This window comes from Palaemon carinicauda, chromosome 28 (genome assembly GCF_036898095.1).
Source record: "Palaemon carinicauda isolate YSFRI2023 chromosome 28, ASM3689809v2, whole genome shotgun sequence".
NCBI classification, from domain to species: domain Eukaryota; kingdom Metazoa; phylum Arthropoda; class Malacostraca; order Decapoda; family Palaemonidae; genus Palaemon; species Palaemon carinicauda.
The window spans coordinates 40,670,801-40,693,626 of NC_090752.1; the positions used below are offsets into that span (position 1 = coordinate 40,670,801).

At 42.8% G+C, this 22,826-nt stretch overlaps 1 protein-coding gene across 2 annotated transcripts in view; it reads right to left on the reverse strand.

The window, feature by feature from the left end:
- Window positions 1-2,856: 2,856 nt before the first annotated feature.
- LOC137621516 (RNA polymerase II subunit A C-terminal domain phosphatase-like) overlaps window positions 2,857-22,826 on the reverse strand; it is a 124,539-nt gene continuing 104,569 nt past the window's right edge. For both annotated transcript variants that reach the window (XM_068351871.1, XM_068351870.1), the window contains exons 8-10: window positions 4,389-4,545; window positions 4,064-4,201; window positions 2,857-3,718 (exon numbers count right to left, since the gene is read on the reverse strand). In XM_068351871.1, coding sequence (XP_068207972.1) covers window positions 3,459-3,718; window positions 4,064-4,201; window positions 4,389-4,545 — 555 coding nt within the window. In that variant the 3' untranslated portion in view covers window positions 2,857-3,458. The remainder of the gene's footprint in view (window positions 3,719-4,063; window positions 4,202-4,388; window positions 4,546-22,826) is intronic.

A 22,826-nucleotide genomic window follows, 5' to 3' on the forward strand; every position in this document is an offset into this window, starting at 1 on the left:
CGAACGTCAATTCCAAACTCTCAATGCTAATCAATTAGGGACGATTCATAGGCACTCCAAACCAAAACATGGCGGCAGGTTAGTTCACAACAAAATCCAGCAGATGATGCCACAAGGGGACTGACAGCCCAGGACTTGCTTGCCGGTGGAAGATGGAGACACTGGGCCAATTTTCCGAAGCAACCTTCGACCTGTTGGCCATCACAGCCGGTCGTTCTGGAGGCACCATTTGATGACCCTGAAGTCAAGAAAGGAACCTCCACTATGACAACACACATGCAACCAGCCAACAAAGATAAACTCTTCCATCTTGGTACGCCCTTCAACCTGCTACAGTGCTACAGCTTGGATCCTCAAATTCTAATACTGGCTCAGATCTGGAAAGGCACACCCCACCAACCTGCGACTCACAGTGTTAGAAATTCAAGAAGCCAGGGAATGCATTATAAGGGGCTTCCAGCAATGCAGGTTTGGAGATGACATAGCAGTGCTGCAGTTAGAGAAGTTAACAAGTCAAAGTTCAAGCCACAGGCTAGAACCCTATCTTGATGAGTGGGGAATCATACGCGTAGGAGGTCATATCCCACACAAACATGACCCTAGTGGCACGTTAGGTACAATCCTCTTGCAAAAACATCATCACATCGCTACCTTGATGGCACTAGATGCACATGCCTTTCTAGCAGGTCACTCAGGCTGCGAACATAAAATGGCTGCATTACAGCGTTATTATTGGATCATAGAAGGGTACTCAACCATCGACAACATTCTCTGAGCATATATCATTTGCCACAGGGTGAAAAGGAAAATAGTCCTCCAATGGACTAGTTGGCGCCTGCTGAAATCTTACGTCGCCGTTTGAAACATACACAGCTTCTAACCGATTGGTTTTGGCACAGGTGGAAAGCAGAGTACCTGCAAACACTTCAAATGTGCAAACGCAACATCAAGACTACACGGAATTTTCTGTTTGATGACTTAGTACTCATTGTGGATCCCAATCTCTCATGAAGTCGTTGGAAGTTGGGCAGAATTTCAAAGGTCATACCAGTTTGTGATGGGCTTGTAAGGAAGGTACATGTACGTACTTCCACTGGAACACTTATCAGACCAATCGTGAAACTGTGCCTGTTTGAAGTTTGCTTGACATACTAAGAGTAAATAGAACCAGTAGTGAAAAATTGGGCATAGTATGCCCAATGGGGGGAGTGTAATCACCATAACAGCGAATGTAGAATAAGTATATGTGTGAAATAAATAATATAGCTATATGGAAGAAAGGGAACTAGAATAAAGAGTTAAAACCTAGCGAGAGAAAATATGCTTACTATGGAAGCGCTCATCCCGGGCGCATTAACCTTTAGCCTTAACACATGTCGAACACCACCATAGGAAAAGAATCAAGCCATTGATGTGCGGAGCATAAACACATCTCCATCGTGAATGTATAACGTAGTTGTGAACGAGAATTTGCAGAGAATACACATTGTAGAGCAATCTCCAAAACTACCACAATACCGCATCGTGTATGTATAATGTTGTACACAATTATGTAGTATGTATGTTAATATTTTAACAACTGTAAGTTAGAGGAGGCTATACCGATCAACATACAAATCATTGTGTTATTCATTGTCTGACACATGGATTTTAGATCAATAACATGTCAATTTGTAATGATACTAACTCGCATATTGTCTATGTCACCAGGTTTGATCACAACAAATAAATAGTGAGTTCAATACTGCGGTATTAATTACTCCACCATTAGTCGCTAGAGAAAGAGGCGACTACAAACACATCTGGTCTGTTTCTTCTTCAATTGCAAAAAAAACTGACTGACATATAGTATAGAGAAAGTCAAGTTTTCAGTGCTCAACCTATTTAAAGAAAATGTTTGAATTCTTTCCTTTTACACGTTTTGAATATTGTTCTGTTTGATCTTCACTTGCTGGCTCTCATCTTAACATGTTACACAAAAACTTGCAGTCTATTAAATTCCTTATCTATATTCTGGTTAATAATCTCTTGTACCATTGTTCAATTAGCTCTGTGCATGTTACACAAGAATTTACACAATTCTGACCATCCTTGGCATTCAAATCCTCAACTGTACCATCCAATATGTAGTACACTAGGTATGCAGTTTATTCCAAGTCTTGCGTTCTACATCCTAATATTCAATAATATATTATACAGTATTCAAGAAGTCCTATTCCAGCTATTACCAGATTGTGGAATAGTTTTCCTAATCTGGCGACAGGGTGGAATCTCAGTTCAAACTTGTTTAAAATGCTTTTCTGTCGAACATGTTGATGTAAGTATCATTTCATAGTTTATGTATGACTGATCTACTCAACGTTACTAACATTTTCTTATTTTTTTCATTCAAAGTGCATCCATTATTTCTCTACATCCTTTCTGCACTTGGCTGCTTTCCTTGTTGGAGCCGTTGGGTTTGTAGAATGGTGATTTTCCAAATACGATTGTACCTTGGCTAGTAATAATAATAATGACAATTATAACTAAGAAATCTCTACTGCTATTAATACAATATAGACTATTGAATAATCAAGTGCTCAATATTACCATATCTCAAATGTACAAATTCAAAAGTCTTTTTATACAACATAAATTACAAACCATATGCATATAAATACATGTGTAACATAGAAATAATTCCCGAAACCTCTTAAGTAAAACAATCACTTTACCTCTCTTAAGAATCTATATGCAGTATTTGATAGGTAATATTTTCTCCAGGGATTGTCCAGTTATCTGCATATAATTTTTTGTTTACCCTTAACTTACACAACATGTATTATGTAGATAGCATTATGTAAATAATACATGTACTAAACAAAATCAAAATTTATTAACATGAACTTTGAGTACAATAAAATATTACCCTCATACGAAATGAACTATGCAAATATACAGTAATACATTTTAAAAACGTGATTATTTCAGTAAAAATAACTCATCCTGTAAAAGGTTTAATAAAAGCCACTAAGAGTTTATAATCTGATAATTGAAATCCTTATCTTTTGTTTTAAAATGAAAGCCCACATAATTTCATGGTTTTTTTTTTTCTTCTTTTTAACCAAATCCATCTACATAAAACAACTTGCGATTTTTTTCAAAAGGTACTGTAGGTCCTTTATTTACACATACTGTACAAGTCCCTGACTACCACTCCTTAATCAACTGGATCCAGTGTAAAGTGATACTGATTAATGTAACCTCTTCATTATCTAATATAACCATAATTTTTAAAATGTATCTGTAAAACAATGGAATTTTATAACAAAAATAAAGCTACCTTTAAACAATTACAACGAGCTTCAGGGAATTTCTTTTTAAAATCTACAACTTAATTAGTCAGGTTAGACAATCACATCTCCACAGACTTGTAAAAAATAAAACTTTCCTTATAAAATTAAATTTTGTACTGTAATTCAGTCCAACAAACTTTCCAGGTCAGCACCCATTCTACTGAGATCCTCTTCATCACTCAGACCTCCGTCACTATCATCACTCGGCAACCCACCTTCTTGATGGAAGACTTTACTGGAAACTTTGCGGTCTCCATCTTCATCATCAGTTTGTCTTTCACTACTGCTCGTGCTATCCAAATTTCTTTCCATTCTTCGGTGCTTTTTTCTTTCTGGACCACTTTCTTCATCTTCACTGTTGTCTTCAGTAAAGTTAGACTCATCTGTAAAGGAAACATTTATCCAATTCTTCCTTGAGGAGAATAAAGTTTTAGAAAAACTTATGAACAGCAATCTAAAGTGAAAATATTACATCTGTTCTTGTATGTGAGAGAGAGAGAGAGAGAGAGAGAGAGAGAGAGAGAGAGAGAGAGAGAGAGAGAGAGAGAGAGAGAGAGAGAGAGAGAGAGAGAGAGCATCATACATAAGTCATTGTGCAAAAAGATGCTACTTATTCAAATTGTGAAATTTATTTTGTTTCATGAGATAGACTTATACCTATTGCACATAGTTTTATGTTTACAAGTTGTTATCTTTACAGTTTTATTATAAACATCATACCAACTTACCATCATCACTCAACATCATGTCAACTTCAACAGCCATACTATTTTTGTCATCAGGGCTAAAAAACAGGAGAGGGTTTACATCCTCTAAAAGATTTCCACTTGGTGTTCTCGTTCGACCACTAGGTCCAGGAACTGCTTCTGTAACAAAATCCATTTATTGTAGAATTAAATAGCATGAACATAAATTACCATTCATCAGAAAGTACAGTACTTAGATAATTCGCAATTTATGTTCCAGTCTCCACAGCACACATGATGTACAACATGGGTATCCACGTAGTTCTACCTATTTTCCTAACAAAAAGAGAACTATTGTATAAATTACCAATTTGTGACGGTTGATATGAAACATCCGGACAATAACAGTGGTGAGGTGGATGCCTCTGGACATCTTTCTCTCCTTCTTTAGTTAATGGAAAAAGCCTCTCTTCAACCAACTCCCATCTTTCAACACATGACCAAAGCCAGTTTGGAGTGACAATCTGTAAAACAAATAAGTTAATATCTTTGAAATTTTCCATAAAAACATTTGTTACTGATTATCTAAAGATTAATTTTAGGGCATTTAGAAAATTAAAAACTAGCTTATAAAACAACCATAAAAATACTAAATAAATACTGAATTTCTTATAGAGTTCAACAGAAAATGAATCTTTAAACATAATTTGTATTTTCCCTAGCTATTTAAACCTGAGTCCTTTAAAATAAGCAATGACTTCAGAGGAACTGGAACAGCCGTAAAAATCTTTAACAACGCAGTTGGAGACAGGTGGTAAGTGCAAGCAAGTAACCCCATCCACTTTCCTGTCAAAGGACTCTTCAGTTTAAAGATACAAATCACTTTAAAATAATATTTCAAAAATCTTTCATCCATTAAAATATGGAGATTCCTTGATGGGTAGGAAGTACTTTTCTTACTCGGAAAATCCAAGTTCCCCTGGTCCTGTAATTGGAGGCGAGGGAAATGACTCCAGCAACCTCCTATCAGCCCAACATAAGGATGAGTAGGCAAATAGAGCCTGGGCCAGTCCTTTGTCAAATAAGGAATCTTTCTCCCCCAAAGGGGAGACAGTCTAAAGGAAATACCTACTATAGATAGTATATTGGCCAGGGCAACAGCCACCCGTTGAGATACTACCGCTTAAGAGTTATTGGATCCTTTGACTAGCTAGACAGTACTACATTGCAGCCCTCTCTGGTTACAGCTCATTTTTTCTTTGCCTACACATACACTGAACAATCTGGCCTATTCTTTAGTCTGTAAGGTTGTTTGGCACTTCAAAACTCCTTCATTACCTGTCCGATTGCAGATTCTTCAGAGCTGTAGTAAGAAAAATACCCATGACTTCATAAGATCTAGTTCGACCTGATATATCGACTCCCTCAAAAGTCAAAGCGTATGCTCTTAGTTGTCTCACGAAGCAAGATAGAGATCGCATTCTTTTACAATTTTTTTTTGTTCTGCCAGTACTAAGAAAGAGACATACTCAGGTAAGAAATGTTGAGTTCTCTTCAGACAGCACTACAGAGCACTCAAAGAACATCAACCAACACTTCCCGTAGAGAGGAGATGGAGGTCTTGAACCTAGGCTCCTGTCTTGACAGGTTCTGGGTTTGGCACAAAACTAAGAGAGACCTCCTTTCAACCCACAGCGCAAGTTATTAGAAAAGTGATCCTGCAACTTGCCCACTTTCTTCGCTGATGTTAAGGCTAGCAAAAAGACAAGATCACATTTCACTCCAGAACATGAGGTCCCTGGGTGGACAAGAGTACTCGAAGCTCTTCACAAGCATAGACATCTCCAATGAGGAGGAGAAGTCTATGTCCTTCAGTTGAAAAACTGTACTCAAAGCTGAGTGGTAGCCTTTTATGGCAGCAACTGAGAGGTGGTCACCTCAGCGAAGGAAGACAGGGAAGTCAGCAATCAAAGATAGAGAAGCATCGACCAGAGAAGTACCTTTTCTACGACACCAATTGTAGAAAATGGCCCACTTTCCTGGTAGACAGCTGCAGAAGACTGTCACAAGTATCCAAGCATTTCCTGTGCAGACCTTGAAAAAAGTCTTTTGCTTGGAGGAGAAGCTTGGTAGTTACCAATCATAAAATGCTAGCAACATCATAGATCGGTGGTATCTATGAATGTGTTGCCAACAGAGAAGGGTGGTCCATATTGGTAGTTTGCTCAGGACCTAGACTAGAAGTACTAACAGATCAGGATACTTATAGGCATATAACCATCAAGAAGCCACCAGGGTCATCTTGATTGATTGATTTAAAGTTTTCAGGCATCCTGACATCTAGGGTTATTGACGCCGATATCATTTAGTTTATAAATAAAAAAAAAATAAAAGATTATTCAATTAAAACCATAAAAGTTGAATGTCATAATAAAAATTAAATAGTTTTCAAAAGACCTGCTTCTGAAATAAATCTAAAAATGCCACTTGCATAGTAGGACACATCATGTCCAAGAATCTTGGCAAGGATAAACCTGCCACTCTCACCTCGAGCCTCAAACAAATATCTATTCTTTGTTATTATACTTGGGGCATTCGGTCAACAAATGCCTCACTGTTAGAGGTACTAAACAGTTGTCAAAATACGGTTGGTATTGGCCCTTCAGCAGAAACTCGTGTGTCAACCGAGTGTGACCAATACGGAGACGACAAAGAGACGTCTCCCATTTTCGGGGCATCATGTCATACCTCCAAGGAGATATGACATTTGTTACTTCTCTCATTTTATTACCATCTAGACTATCCCAGTGCTGTTACCATTTATTGAAAAGAAATTTCTTAATGTTAGGTAGGAAATCCTTACACGGAATGGGATACCTTCTTGGCAGCAACTCGGATGCAGTATTCTTTGCCAGTGAATCCCCCTTCTCATTCCCAGACACACCTACATGTGCTGGAAACCCAACAAAAACAAAATGTTATACCTCTCTGTCCAATAATAAAAAGCCATTCTAAAATCTTTAAAACTAGTGTGTTACTAGAATTAAAAACTCCTAAAGCTTGAAGGACACTCCTTGCATTACTAAAAATTCTAAAATTACCCTCCTTCTCCAACCCCATTTTCTCAATAGTGGTTAATATGCCATACAGTTCGGCAGTAAATATGGAAGCGGTTAGAGGAAGTACACCTCTACAATTAAAACCATTACTATGTACTCCAAATCTTAACGCCAGCATCAGATTTGGAGCCATCAGTATATATAAAAGTTGATCCTCTATGTTCTTCAACATGTTCCATAAAAAGAGACCTGGCTTCTAGGTCTGTCATATTCTTCTTAACTCCAATAAAGTATTTACAAAGAGATATCTCTGGTAATTTCCATGGAGGCATTGATGATGCCTTGAATGGAAGTACCTGGTACGATCAACACTCGGTTGACCATCTGCCATAACAGGCTGAAAGGAGGAAAAGTATAGGTGTCCAAGTAATCCTATAGGTGTTGGAAGGCATCATTGAACACTGTTCATGGGTCTGGAACCAGGGAACAAAACACATGGGGCTTGTAGTTTAGCAATGTAGTAACAGGTCAATTCCAAGTGACCCCCAAAGGGCATGAAGCCTTTCTGCCAATCAAGGATATAGGGAATCCTACAACCTGGCCCTAGCAACTGGGCGTGCCTGCAGGTATATTCCTCTAGCTAGAAATGTACCAAGCTGATAAATGTATGGTGCGGTACACAGCCCAGATGAGCAACTGCATTGTTAACTCACAAAGGGGAAGCAAAACCATATCTCCTTACTATTGATGTAAGGTACTACAGTGGTGTTGTCGCTCATCAACACTACCTCCTAAAATGTTGTTGGAATGCATGCAAATCTAGAACCGGTGCTTGCATTTCTAGGACTATGTGCAGATGCTTTTCTTCTCCTGACTACAAACCTGAAGAAAACAGGTCAGCCTGATGTAGGCCCTCCTTCAATGGGGTATAGGTCAATTAGCCACCGAGGGTAACAATTCACCATCAAATGATGATTTGGACCCAATTGAAGATGAAAAAATAATCATGAGAAGAACTAAAACCTATTTAAAAAATCATATTTATTTAGTCTAGAATGATGAGTCGTGTAGAATATAATTTTTGGGCTCGAGCCATGTCGTCCTGATGGAAGTTCCTCATTGGCAGCTTCTACTTGGGATATTTCTGCGAGTGATATACCAGAGAAATTTACCTCAGAGGTATCACGAAGTTCTTTACCTCTGGAGCGAATGTTCCGAGAGATATAGTGTATAAGTCAGGGACGTGTTAATAACAAGCCATGGTTATCCTTCCCCGAATAGAGTTAACCTTGTCTCGTAGGATAAGGGATAGGGTAGGATACCCGGGCAAGAGAACCATTACAAATCCTGATCTCAAAGATGTGCTACGACTAACACGCTTTCTGTTGAACCATTCCCTTTCGCAGCGCCATCTTTGCCGTTCACTTGGAGAGTTTCTGCTAGTTTTCTTAGCTTTTTGAGTGTTTTTTGATCATGGATGCTTCAACTTCTTCCTCAGTGACTAAGTTGAGTATTCACCCTTTCGTATGTTGGAGAATTTCGCGTCTCCACCTAGTTTCTTATATTATGTTGCATGCTTTTATTGTTCCAAAGCTGGCAGGCTTTCGGCGCCATTTATCATGTCGTCAAACACTCAGAAATTATTAGTTATTCAGTCATTTACTTTGAGAAAATTTTATTTTATCATTCTAATATGCGTGAACGGACAATTGCCAGTGGGACAATTGCCAGTGGGACAATTGCCAGTCGGACAATTGCCAGTATGGACGATTGCCAACCGGAAAATTGCCAGCCGGACAATTGCCATTGATATATTATTATTGAATTGTTTTCTATCTTTTTTTTATTGGTCATTGCTTTCTTTTTATCATTGATAAGTTGGATAGCCTTTGTTTAAACTCTCAAGAACAGATTAAATAGAGGAAAAAAAAAAAGGTAAATCAAATTTATCGAAAATAGTTTAAGAAACATTTATTTACAAAGCACATCTATAAAACTTTTATCATACTTTAGAAAATATGTACATTATAACCAATAGATCTAAGAAAGGTGATTTTATCGTCAGGATTATAGCGGCTGACTATCTGCTCTAAACGCTTGTTGATCTTCTTATATTTCGTGTTTGTAGGTCTCTCATCTCCTCTTTCCATTTGAATTACTTTTGTTTGCGACAAAACTTCCTCTTTCATGAGACGATCTATAAGTTTCCAAATATGAGGGTGTTGTTCAGCATTATTTGATAAAGCACTGTGGAATCCTTCGAGACTGTTGTTTGTTCGTGGCATACACATTTGAGTTCTTACGTGCATGTTCCAAATCGAAATTGGAAATAATGGATTGGCTCTTCTACGGTTTCCGCCTCTTCCTCTCATCGCTCCTATGTAAGTAACTTCAAAATAAGCGAGAAATTCTTCAGGGATATCTTCGTCCTCGGAAAGTTCCTCAAAACCTGTTGGAACGTCTTCTATTGGTAAAAAGGCAAGAGAAGAGAAACATCGTATCTTGAGACAAAATTCGTTATCATTATGGTATCGAACCTTAAACCCTAACTCAACAATTTTCCTGTAATTCGCTTGACAGAAATGGAAGAAACATCCACTCACAATAGCGTCAGGAAAAATACCTTTAATTCCGTTAAAAGACCCTTTTTCAAAATCACTCATTATAGTTGTAGGAGTTTCCTGAAGGATGTCATGGATTTTGTTGTAAAACCTTTCATATGTTTCCTGAGTCTTGTTTGGAAGAAGGCCAAATATTCGAGGAAAACTACAATTATCTACTTGGACATGGATGGTGAAAAGTTGATAAAAGATTCCCGGTGACACCTTGAAGGTTCCATCAACTGCCCAGTTTCTATACCTCCTTAAATGATCCAACCCAACTTCAGTAGCAAATATCAGATTACGATTATGGTCTTCAGCTCCCGAATCATACTGCAAAAACTTTTCTCCAGATGAAAGATTTTGAAAATTTGTTGGAATGCAAAAACCGATCCTTTCCCTAGGGATTGCTGGAGAACTTATAGTTTGTTGTCTCCATCGACGAACATTTCTACTTAAATGCTGGACGTTTTGCACTTCAGCCCGTGAGCAAGTATCCAATGTCGAAAAGCAGCTTGCAACTAATGATCTTGTGGCGGAATTACTCGATGCAACATCATCTTTTAACTTTGCAACAGCACTCTTAGCATCAACAGTACTTTTAGATGCTTCATGATTATGTTCGTCGGTAGTTTTTATCAACTCGTAGTTTTCTGATTTTGATTTTGTGTGCACTCTAGCTTTACACGAGTTTTGTTTTCTCTTTGCACATTCCCAGTAGATTATGGACTTATCGCTATTAGATCCATTTTTATGGTACATATACTGTAGAGCATCAACGAGAATATCTTTGCCACGCTCACTTTTGATGGTAGAACTCATTTTAAAGGGCTGAAGTATAAAAATGAATATGTTCACTACTGAAGTTTGGAAGTAGAAATATTCACAAAAATTTCTGAAGTTTAGAAGTAAATAATACAGAAAGTAATATCTACAAAAATTTCTAAACAAGGAAATCACCTAGGACCGAAAATAATTGTTAAGCATGGAAATTGTCCGGCTGGTAATTGTCCCACTGGCAATTGTCCGCATGGCACTGAAACTGGCAATTATCCGAATGGCAATTGTCCGGCTGGCTATTGTCCTCCTGGCAATTGTCCTAGAACCCTAATATGTGGTATGTACAGTACATGGTATCCCCCAATCCTTCCTTGGTGTTTCTTTTGTGTTTTTTATCAGCATTGGCTTAGGCTAGCATACCCTAGGTGGCGGCCATACCTGGTAAATGTTCACTAGTGCACCACTCCCTTTCACCAAACCTTATGGGTTGGGTGAGGCCATCTATCCTCCCACGGTGTTGATTCGTCACAGCGGGGAGCTGCGGTCTTGAAGGTCCTTTTGGGAGTTGGACAGTGTTCTTAGTTACCCTAGGGTGACTGTTTTTCACTTTCCACTTAGCCTATATGTTTGGCAAGGCGGCAGAGGTCTTGGGATCCTGTTCCCTGTGTCTACTTATGTTTACCCATTAGAACACCTTGCCCCAGTTCTGATGCTGATGAGTAGACCTCCTTGTGTCACCTTAACCATCATTAGGCTTCTCTCTTAGTCTTTGGTGGGTTATGCCTGGTTGTGAGGACTTGTCCTCTGTGCCCTATCACAACAACCCCTCTGGAACACTACTGTTGTTCCATGTTGCTGTTGGGCCTTCCTGCCATACTGCCTCACCATTTTCTGACTCTCCCATTACCACCCCTCCTTCCCCTTTCCTTGTGCCTGTAAGTGTGCCTACTTGTAGGCTATCTTTCCTAGCCTAGGTAGATGCATTTTTTTCCTCCCCTTGTTGAAATCTCTCTTATGCCTTGGAGACCTCCCTTGGGTCTTTCTCTGCCCCTTTCCCTTCCTAGTTAGGCCATAACCTGAATGTACCAGAACTATATTCCTCTTGTCTAGTCATCTCACCCTAGATTTTACACTTTCCCTCACCCCCTAGGAGGCTAGGCTTGCCTACACAGTTCTCTCATGGCCTAACCCTACTTAGGCCAGAACTATGTTCCTCTTGTCCAGTCATCTCACCCTACCTTTTGAGCTTTCCCTCACCCGCTAGGAGACTAGGCTTGCCTACATAGTTCTGCCATGGCCTAACCCTATCTAGGCACAGAGTTGGTACCCCATGGGTTACTCCTCTGCTGCCTTGGCAGTGCTTGTCCTATGTTTGCAGCCTCTCTTCCTGTGCTATAACCCTCTTGTTATGGAGTCTTGACTCCCTTGCCTGGTTAGCCTATCTAGGCAGAGATGGTGCCTTCTCTCTCTGCTTCCTGTCTTTGTCAGCTTGGGATATTCCTCTAGCTATGGAGTCTTGACTCCCTTACAGGGTTAGCCTATCTAGACAGAGGTGCCGCATCCTCTTTCTGCTTCAAGTCTTATCAGCTTGAGTTCTTCTAGCACTGGCTGTGTGTTGGCTATGGATCACCCCCTCTACTGCCTCAGCTGCAGCCTTAGACTAGTCATCTGCTCTTTCCTATCCCACATCTGAGGAACATTGTCCTCTTGAGTTGGTCGATTGGACCCTGCCTGGTTGTCAGGACACCCTTTGAATTTTTAATTCTCAGCGTATTAGCCGTCTTGTATGGCTCACATTATCTTATGGGCTCCACCCCACTTTGTGTAAGTTAATGATAATAATCAGATTTTGGCTGGTTCTCTTATTATCTGCCTTTCACTCTTGTACTTCCCCTGAGTGTGGACCCTTCCCTTGGGATTGTCCACCCACCCTCTGTTGACTTTACAATGAGTCTGCCGCCTTGTGTCAACATGCCTGGGGTATTGACAGGTCATTCTTTTCTGGCTACTAAAAATAGTTGCCTCCTCGAGGGCAGCTGTTGCTGGTCTAGGCAGTACGATGAGTGAACTTGCCTTCTTAAGCTGTTCTGATAGATCTACTCTGGAGGTTCTGGTGTTCTTTTGATGTGATCCTTTCCTCCATATTCCTACCACACCATCATTATGTTTTGCTACATAAATCATTCCAGATTTCTGAGCTGTTTGGCATGCGTTCTATTACATTTTAGATTTAGCCATTCTTTAGGTGTAGGATTATCTAGGATAGGATATATAATTTTTTTTTTTCCTAATTTTAAGAAGACATGATATTTTAATGATATATTGACATTCATTTACATTTCTTATCTTTACAGGTCGCTGTTGACATGGAGTGTTCTACGGTCACCTGTACCAGGCAGGTCAAGTTACCCTATAGCCACAAGACCTGCCAGAAACATGGAAGCTGCCATGTTTCCAAGGGATCCAGTGCAATCTGGGACCCTACTGACTGCAAGGTTTGCATGGATCTCCTTCAAACCGGCTTCTTTGCCACTGACGTCTCTTTAGACGTCCGAGATCGAAGTCGGAAGACACTCTGACACTGGGTAAGAGACCAGAAGAGCTCTCAACAAGGTGGTCCTTATCTTCCTTCTCTGGAACTGAAGGACCTCCTCTTTCCCAAGGCTGAGGTGTCCTCCGTTTTTGGTGACCAGTTACTGACGGTCCAACTCCCGCCGGTACCAGCAGATGATAAAGTCCAAGACACTCTGCAAGTCATGAGCCTGGACACGGACGACATGTCTACTACTTCTTCTGTTTCATCAGAGGAGAAGATCTTGCTGACCACGGACACCTCAGAAGAGTCATTGGATGTACATCAGGTGAGTGCAGCTCCTAATGCCTCTTTACTTTCTACCTAAGCCCTAGGTTCAAAACGGGCTTATTGGAAATTATTCCAAATCTGATCTCTTCCCTGTCTTGGCTAAAACTCACCTAATCATGTTTCATAGGGACTCCATGCTTTCGTCCTAGCCAGAAGAGCATGTAGAGAACACGTCGTAGCCGCTGCAACGATCAGACATGAATCCAGAAAACTGATTGACTTCAACATCTGGGGGAAGGATCTCTTCCCTGAGAAGCTGGTTAAAGAAGTCATGGACAAAGTGGCTCAGGAGAATAGGAGCTCTATTGACAAGTGGGGTATTTCCTCTAAAACGAAAATTTACCCCAAATGAAGGACTTCAACCCAAGGGCAAGAAGCCCAGAAGTCACTTCAAAGGAAGGCAATCCTTTCATGTCGCGACAGCCTCAATTGCGCCATTCCTCAGACTGTGTCAACGGTCCCTCAGCAGTATGTTTCACAATCTCCAACCTTCAACCCGGTGTACAAGAGAACTACCACCACGTTTCACCCTGCCAAAGCTCATAGGAAGGGCTCCGGTAACAGGGGAAGGTCAGGAAGATGTGGTTGAACTAGAGGCCGAGGAAGTAGAGACAAGACGTCTAAAGTTGCAGGTCCTTCACAACAATGAAGAACTTCCGGTAGGGGGAAGACGTCACTTGTTCAGGGATCAATGGGAGTTTGATCCCTGGGCTCACAGCATAGCCTCAAAAGGGCTAGGCTGGAAATGGAGACAGAAACCACCCCAGTTCAAGAGGTTCTTTCAACCCACAACCCCCTTTTTGAAGGATTACGTTCAGCACCTTCTCCGGAAGGGAGTCATCCGTTGCACAAAATCCATGAACTTTCTAGGGCGGCTATTCTGCGTGCCCAAGAAAGATTCGAACACTCTTCTATCTATTCTGGACTTGTCCCCACTAAACAAATTTATTCTGAACGACAAGTTCCAGATGCTGACTATCTCACAGATACAGACCCTACTACCCCAGGGGGCCTACACCGTCTTCATAGATCTTACAGACGCCTATTGGGATCTTTTGATAGGTCGGCGTTTCTCCCCCACCTTGGTTTCAGACTGGCAAGAAAGGCCTACGTATTCAAAGATAAGACCTTCGGGCTCAGTATAGCTCCAAGGATTTTCATAAAACTAGTCGAGGCTGTATAGATATCTAATATTATGCCATATATTATTTACATTACGTACAGTTATGAACATTACATTTGCTTTATCATTATTTCGTAGAAGAATGATATTTATTTCCATTTATCTTTTCCCATTACATATACTGTAAGACCACTTTTTCATTATGCATCGTGGCAACAATGTAATTAGATGTGTCAACACTGCTTTTCTTTCCGCCATGTGCATATAATAGTCAGTCATTGTTCAGTGGTCACTGTATCGACAAGCATGGACCTGCTTCCTGCTGCTTGTCACATTTATGTCCGTTTGTCTCTATTATACGGGATTTTAAAGAACCTACTGGTTTAAATTGTCACCCTCCATTACATTTATTACATGGATGTATGTGGCAGTATCACACACATGGCGCAGTGAGTAACCGGACGTTATGGATTCCAAGACGACGACCGCCATTGCTGTTTACTTCTCGTCTCGCACATTGGATCCCTTACAGTGACTCAAGATTTTAACTACAGTGTCTCTTAAGAACGATACAGTGTTTGTGCAGTACAGGGTTAGTGTGTCAGTGTGTTACAGTGCTGTGTTTTATTATGTTAGTGTCCTTGCTAACATTTGTTTTAGGACATTTGAATTCTGGCGCCATTTTCTCAGCAGCCCCACCACACATCCTCCCTCTTTCATGCATCGATGGTGACTGAGGCCCGAGGCTCTCGCCCAGAGGCACGCTCACTCACCCCACCCGCCTCCCCTCGGATCGCAACACACACTCGCTCATCGCACCCAACTGCCGCTTATTTCACAAGCTCACTGACTAACATTGTAATTTTTAACTCTCCAAAGTGATTTCTTTCGCTCACATACAGCAATTTGGATATTTTTCTGGATCTCTACAGATTTCAAGCTTTCTTACGACACCAAACTCAATATGGCTGAGCAAGAGGAACAGCTAATTGATTTATTGGATCAGACAGAGGATCAGACGGAGGATCAGGCAGAGGATCAAACGGAGGGTCTGACGACGGACGAAGTACCTTTGCACATCCCCACTGCTGATGAAGATACCAGCACTCTCCCTCCTCCCCTGACTCCCAATAGGTCAGGAGATCACAATAATGATATACTTCATCTCATCCATTTTCTACAGACTTCCAGCCTGCAAGAACAAGATCGGCGACGACAAGAGGAGCAGACCTTCAGACTACAGATGGAACAATCAAGACAGGAAGACAACCAGCGGTTCATGTCCCTTTTCTCCTTGCTATCAGGACAGATTGCGGCATCGCAACCCCAGCAACCTAACCCCATAATTGCACCTCCTGTTACACCTGTTCCCCCAACCCCTGACTTCTCAGTGCATACACCTACGACTTCTAGCAAGCCTACAGTCCATCCCCAACCTCTCTTGCAACAAGATGCAACATATCAAGCGTTTCGCCAATGGAGACTGCGTTTTGAGGATTATGCAGCATTAGTTGGACTTGATAGATTACATCAAACTTCCCAGCTGATTCACCTGAGAACCTGCATCTCCCTGGACGTCCAGCGCCTGCTTACGCATACACTGGGCATCCCTCCCAACACATCACTTTCCCTTACAGAGGTGTTGGATACACTGCAGAAGCACTTTCGTAGCCTTAGAAATGAAGCCTTACGACGCAGGGAATTGTTGTCCTGTAAACAAGCTGTCGGAGAATCATTTGCAGACTACTACGCACGCCTCAAGGATCTCGCTGATGAAGTGGACTTATGCACTGGCAACCCCACCTCTTGCACTGAACGGCAATTGCAGATGGTAATTTTGATGGGTGTGAGAGACGAAGAGTTAATACAACGCCTTATCCCCCTCCAACCCTCATCTACCCTCGCAGAGTTTGTGACATGCTGCCGCTCCTACGAATCTACACGTGCAACTGCATCAGCCATTGCATCTTCCCCTAGCCAAGTCAACGCAGTATCTACGCACAAGAAGAACCAGCGTCTACAGAAGGGGACTTCTCATCGATCTCCTGATCAACGCTCTCACCAGTCTCATAACAGTGACCCTTGTCAATATTGCTCTCGCAAACATGATTCCGGGCAATGCCCAGCCACTGGTGCATCATGCAATAACTGTGGACGAACAGGTCATTGGCCCCGCACTCAGAAATGCCCTGCTAAGGAAGCTCAGTGCAATAGCTGCAAGAAACAGGGACATTTTGAGAAGATGTGTATGTCTACTAAGAAAAGTCAGACTGGATATACAGCTTCACCTCCTACTACTAAGTCAAACACCAGCTGCCGTTTCGTGGGTGATAACTCGGGTAGTGACTCCCCCACACCAGTCACTGTCTCTCTGTCATTTGGCGATATATCATCACATATCCAGCTCATCCCCGATACAGGAGCAGACATCACAGTGATTGGCACCATACATTTGGATGCACTCGGCATACCTCGGGCAAGCCTTGAACCTCCACCCATGACAGAAGTTGTGACAGCAGATGGATCTCCCATGACACCGGCTGTAGGATACTTCCAGGCAAAACTTCGTCTTGGCAACAAGTCTTGCTCAGCAACCATACATGTTCATGAGGATATCCAGACTCCCCTCCTCTCTCGTGAACATTGCCGAGCCCTTGCCATAGTGTCACCGGACTTCCCGAAGCCTATCCTCAAGGTAACACATGTCAACAGATGCGCTCAGTTTCCTGCCTCCGCTATGACGTCACCTGCAGCTATTAAGGACTATTTTCTTCGGCACTTCAGCGACGTCCTCATATCCAAGAAGGATCTACAAACCCAGCCACTAAAGAAAATGGCAGGCTCTCCAATGAGGATTCACCTGAAACCTGGCGCTACACCCTTCGCTGTCCATACGCCCAGGCCCATTCCGTTTGCTCTCAGAGATCAAGTGAAAGAAGAACTTGACTCCTTGGTGCAACAAGGAATCATCAGACCAGCAGGCGACGAACCCTCTGAATGGTGCCATCCCATGGTCTTGGTACCCAAGGACAAAGGTGTGCGCATCACTGTGGATCACACCCATCTAAATTCTCAAGTAGCCCGCCCTACACACCCATCGCCAACGCCCCATGATGCTGTCCGCAATATATCTCCTACTGCGAAGTACTTCACCACAGCGGATGCCCTGCATGGCTATTGGCAAATGGAGTTGGCAGAAGAGGACCGCCACCTGACTACATTTATAACTCCGTACGGAAGATTCCAGCACTGTCGTGGGCCAATGGGATTTTCAGCAACAGGTGATGCATACTGCCTCCGTGGAGATATGGCACTACAAGGTGTTCCCAACTGTGTGAAAGTTGTAGATGATATCCTCCTTTCCGACGAGGATCTCCCTTCCCACCTACAACACGTGCACCAGATGCTGACCAGATGCCGTCAATATGGCATAACCCTCAACAAGGACAAGTTCACTGTAGCCGCCCCCAAAGTTAACTTTTGCGGTTATGTCTTATCATCCGCTGGTATTGCAGCAGACCCTGACAAGGTATCAGCTATACGGGACTTTCCTACACCATCTAACGTGACAGATGTCAGGTCGTTTATGGGTCTTGTAAATCAACTTGCCGACTTCACTCCAGACATCGCAGCAGCAGCACAGCCTCTACGCCCACTTATGAGCCCCAAACGCTCATTCGTCTGGACGCCTGACCATGAGCGAGCATTTAAGAAAGTCAAGACAGCTCTGACTTCACCTCCTGTCCTAGCACCCTTCCATCCTGCCTCGCCTGTAGTTCTACAAACAGATGCCTCACGCCTATATGGTCTCGGTTATGCCCTACTTCAAGATAACGGCCGAGGTCAGATGCGTCTCGTCCAGTGTGGCTCTCGTTTCCTTACGGATACTGAGACTCGCTACGCCACCATAGAGCTGGAGCTACTTGCAGTCACTTGGGCTATAGCTAAGTGCCGCCTCTACTTGTTCGGACTTCAGCATTTCACCTTAATGACTGATCATCGTCCCTTGATACCGATTCTCAATCACTACACTCTGGATGCTATTGAGAATCCACGCCTTCAACGTCTCAAGATGAAAGTGGCCCCCTACATCTTCACAACAGTATGGCGCGCAGGGAAACAACTTTGCATACCAGACGCCCTGTCTCGCTCCCCAACCAGTCGCCCCACACCTGAAGATGAAGAAGAATGCACTACTTCGACTGCACATGTCAGGCGTATCGTTGCCAGCACCGCCACTTCTACTGACGACCAGGCAATAGGACCCATCATCGAAGAGGATAAGTCTCTACAAGAAATCCGCATGGCCGCATCTCAGGATCAAGATTACAGTCGTCTCGTTCACTACGTATCCAATGGCTTTCCCACCAACCGCTATGATCTCCACGCTTCCGCCCTCCCGTATTGGAAGCTGCGGGACAACCTTTACGCGGATGGAGAGTTGGTATTGTACGGACCCCGGATCGTCATCCCTGCAGCCCTCCGTCGACGCACCTTGGATCGACTCCACGACAGCCACCGAGGGATTGAAGCTACTCGACGTCGTGCAATGCAGACAGTATTCTGGCCAGGCATCAACGCAGATATTAAGAGTAAAGTAGAAAGCTGTGAGGCCTGCCAACAGCTTCTCCCTAGTCAGCAACAGGAACCTTACATGTGTGACGACCACCCATCCCGGCCCTTTGAAAGCGTGTCGGCTGACTTCTTCCACGTAGCAGGGAAATCCTTCCTTGTTATTGCAGATAGACTTTCAGGCTGGCCTGTGGTTGTTCCCTGTGGACGTGACACAACTACAGCCAGAGTTACAAGAATGTTCTGTGTTTTCTTCCGCGAGGTTGGTGTTCCACTCCGCTTACGTACTGATGGAGGACCCTCATTTTCCAGCCACGACTTCAAGCAATTTGCTGACCACTGGGGAGTTAATCACATCATCACATCTCCATATTACCCTCAGTCTAATGGACACGCAGAAGCTGCCGTGAAAGCTGTGAAACACCTCATCCTCAAGACCGCCCCATCCGGGAACATAGATTGTGAAGCCTTTGATAGAGGACTGATGGAGCTTCGGAATACACCGAACCCTGCTGGACGCTCCCCTGCGCAGATTCTCTATGGCCATCCTCTCCGCACTTGAGTTCCAGCCCACCCCAGATCATTCAAAGAGGAGTGGCAAACCAAGACCGAAGATTACGACCGCCGCACTGCTGCCCAAACCAACCAGGCTGTGAGCCTTTACAACTCTCATGCCCGCCATCTACCCAAGCTCACCATCGGCCAACGAGTGAGGATACAGGATGCAACGACGCTTCGATGGGACAAGATTGGTACCGTGATGGGCCGAGGAATGGCCAGAAGGTATGAAGTACGCCTTCCAAGTGGTCGTGTATGGTTTCGAAACCGACGACATTTACGCCCAGTCGCTAATATAAGTGATGACACCTCTCCCAAAGACCCTGTGTCCCCTTGTTCTGGCCAGGAAAGAGAGCCATCATCCGAACCCTCCAATGTCCCTCGTCATTCACCTCGACTAGCTCAGAGAAATTACCGTTCCGCTCGAGACACTGCTACGAGCGTAAAGGGGGAGGGAGGTGTATAGATATCTAATATTATGCCATATATTATTTACATTACGTACAGTTATGAACATTACATTTGCTTTATTATTATTTCGTAGAAGAATGATATTTATTTCCATTTATCTTTTCCCATTACATATACTGTAAGACCACTTTTTCATTATGCATCGTGGCAACAATGTAATTAGATGTGTCAACACTTCTTTTCTTTCCGCCATGTGCATATAATAGTCAGTCATTGTTCAGTGGTCACTGTATCGACAAGCATGGACCTGCTTCCTGCTGCTTGTCACATTTATGTCTGTTTGTCTCTATTATACGGGATTTTAAAGAACCTACTGGTTTAAATTGTCACCCTCCATTACATTTATTACATGGATGTATGTGGCAGTATCACACACAGAGGCCATTGTCTAACAACTTCAGAACAGAGGCCTTCAGGTGATGGTGTATCTGGTTAGTCTGGGCTGCAACAAAGTCAGAATGTCTTCAAACAGCCCAAGAGGTCATGAACTTCCTACAACCTCTGGGCTTCCAAATCAACCTCAAGAAGTTTAGGCTATCTCCAGCTCGGAAATTCCAGTGGCTAGGACTTTACTGGAACCTACAGTCACACACCCTCTCTCTACCATAAGGCAAGAAAAAGGAAATCGCAAACTCGGTCAGGTGCCTACTTCGTTCGAAAGTACTCACCAGACGACAACAAGAAAAGGTCTTGGGGTCATTACAGTTCGCTGCCGTGATGGACCCAATCCTGAAAGCAAGGGTCAAAGATGCCAGCAAAGTCTGGAGAAGAAAGGCATCCAATGCTCGGAGAGTTCTTCACCACAAAACCCCGGCCTTACTGCGGAAGCAGCTCAAACTGTGGTCTACTGCCTAGAGTTTATCGAACGACGTCCCTCTTCAGTACCCTCCTCCTTCCATGACTATTTAAATAGATGCCTCGGAACATGGTTGGGGAGGACATTCCTCTTCCAAGAAAGTGCAGGGTCAGTGTTCGATCGCATTTCAGAAGTTTCACATCTATGTTCTGGAGGCAACGGCAGTGTTTCTGACTCTGAAGAGACTATGCCCAAAGACGAAATCACACATCAAATTGGTGATCGACAATAACAAAATAGTGCACTGTGTCAACAGACAGGGCTCCAGATCTCCTCAGATCAACCATGTAATCCTACCCACTCTCTCTTTAGCAAAAAGGAAGAAATGGCATCTTTCAGAAGTTCAACTCGAAGGGGTTCGCAATGTGGCGGGGGACGCCCTGCCGAGATCCAAGCCTCAGGAAACAGAATGGTCTCTGGATGTAAAATCATTCAGTTTCATTCTAGAGCAACTCACGGAACTGCAAATCGATCTCTTTGCTAAGAGCTTCAACAGAAAACTTCCTCGATATGTAGCACCATACTTGGACCCGGAAGCGACAGGAATGAGGAATGGATCCAATGTCTCTGAATTGGAACCAGTGGTTTCACATCTACCTATTTCCTCCATTTAACCTCCTACTGAAAGTACTGAACAAACTGCGGACTTTCAAGGGAACAGCAGCTCTGATGGCTCCCAAGTAGCCCAAGAGCAATTGGTACCCTCTTGTTCTGGAACTCAAAATCAAACCCCTCCAGATCCCTCTACCATCCCCAGTGCTGTCCCAGGATGTTCAACAGAAATCTGTCTTTGCTTTCTCTTGGATAACAAAAATCTCTTCAGTTCATGATTTTCTCGCTTTCTCGCACTCGCGGCTCAAAGAAAATTCAGAGTTGAGAGGGAAAGAATTGACTTCAAAGAAGAGTACAAGTTCAACATCACAAAACGACAACATTTGTCTTCCTGGAAAAAATGGGTTGCCTTCGGGAAAGTCATCAGCCTTCTTCTATTTCTATGGACTTCTGTATTTCTTTCTTTATTTCACTACACGATTAAGATCTAGCCTCTGCAACTATTGCCTCATTTAACTCTGCTCTGCACTAACTAGACCGATCGTGTATGCTTTTGATATCGAACTCAATAGCAAGATATTCAATAGGATCCCGACAGCTTGTGTTAAACTGAAACCTAATGCTCCTCTCAAGGCTATTTCATGGTCGTTGGATAAAGTCTTGCACTTTGCCTCTTCCATAGATAACGCCTCTGCCTCTCTGAGGGATCTTACTCAAAAATCTACCTTTTTGCTTGCTATGGCTTCTGGTGCTAGAGTCAGTGAGATTGTGGTCCTTCAAGGGGTGATGGCCACATTGAATTCTAGGATTCGGGATAGGTAAACCTTTATCGTGACCTGGCGAAAATCGAACTTCCCACGAAACGCTGGGGGCCCTGGAAAATTGTTCCACAACAGGAGGTCCCTTCTCTATGCCCCGTGGAGAGCCTTCAACCCTACCTATCCAAGAGCCGGGCCTTTAAAGGCGATTAACTTTTTAAAGGGGAGTCGACAGGATCTAATCTTTCTCTGAAACAGCTAAGGTCCAAACTCATCAACTTCATCATAAGGGTTGACCCGGGAAGTATTCCAGCAGGTCATGACCCTAGAAAAGTTGCCTCTTCCTTAAAGTTTTTCTAATCTATGTCCTTTGCTGGCTTACAGGCTTACAGAGGATGGAAATCATCAACAGTGTTCTTCAAACATTACCTACGTCAGTTGGAAGAGAATAAACACTTCATGGTGGCCGCTGGTAGTGTGATTAAACCAGCTTCTTAAGTGTTGTGCACGGACTTGTTTGGACTGTATAATTCGGACTTCTCAGTCTACATTGTGCAAGAGGATTATGATCTTTTGTTTTCTGTATATACTTATATATATATATATATATATA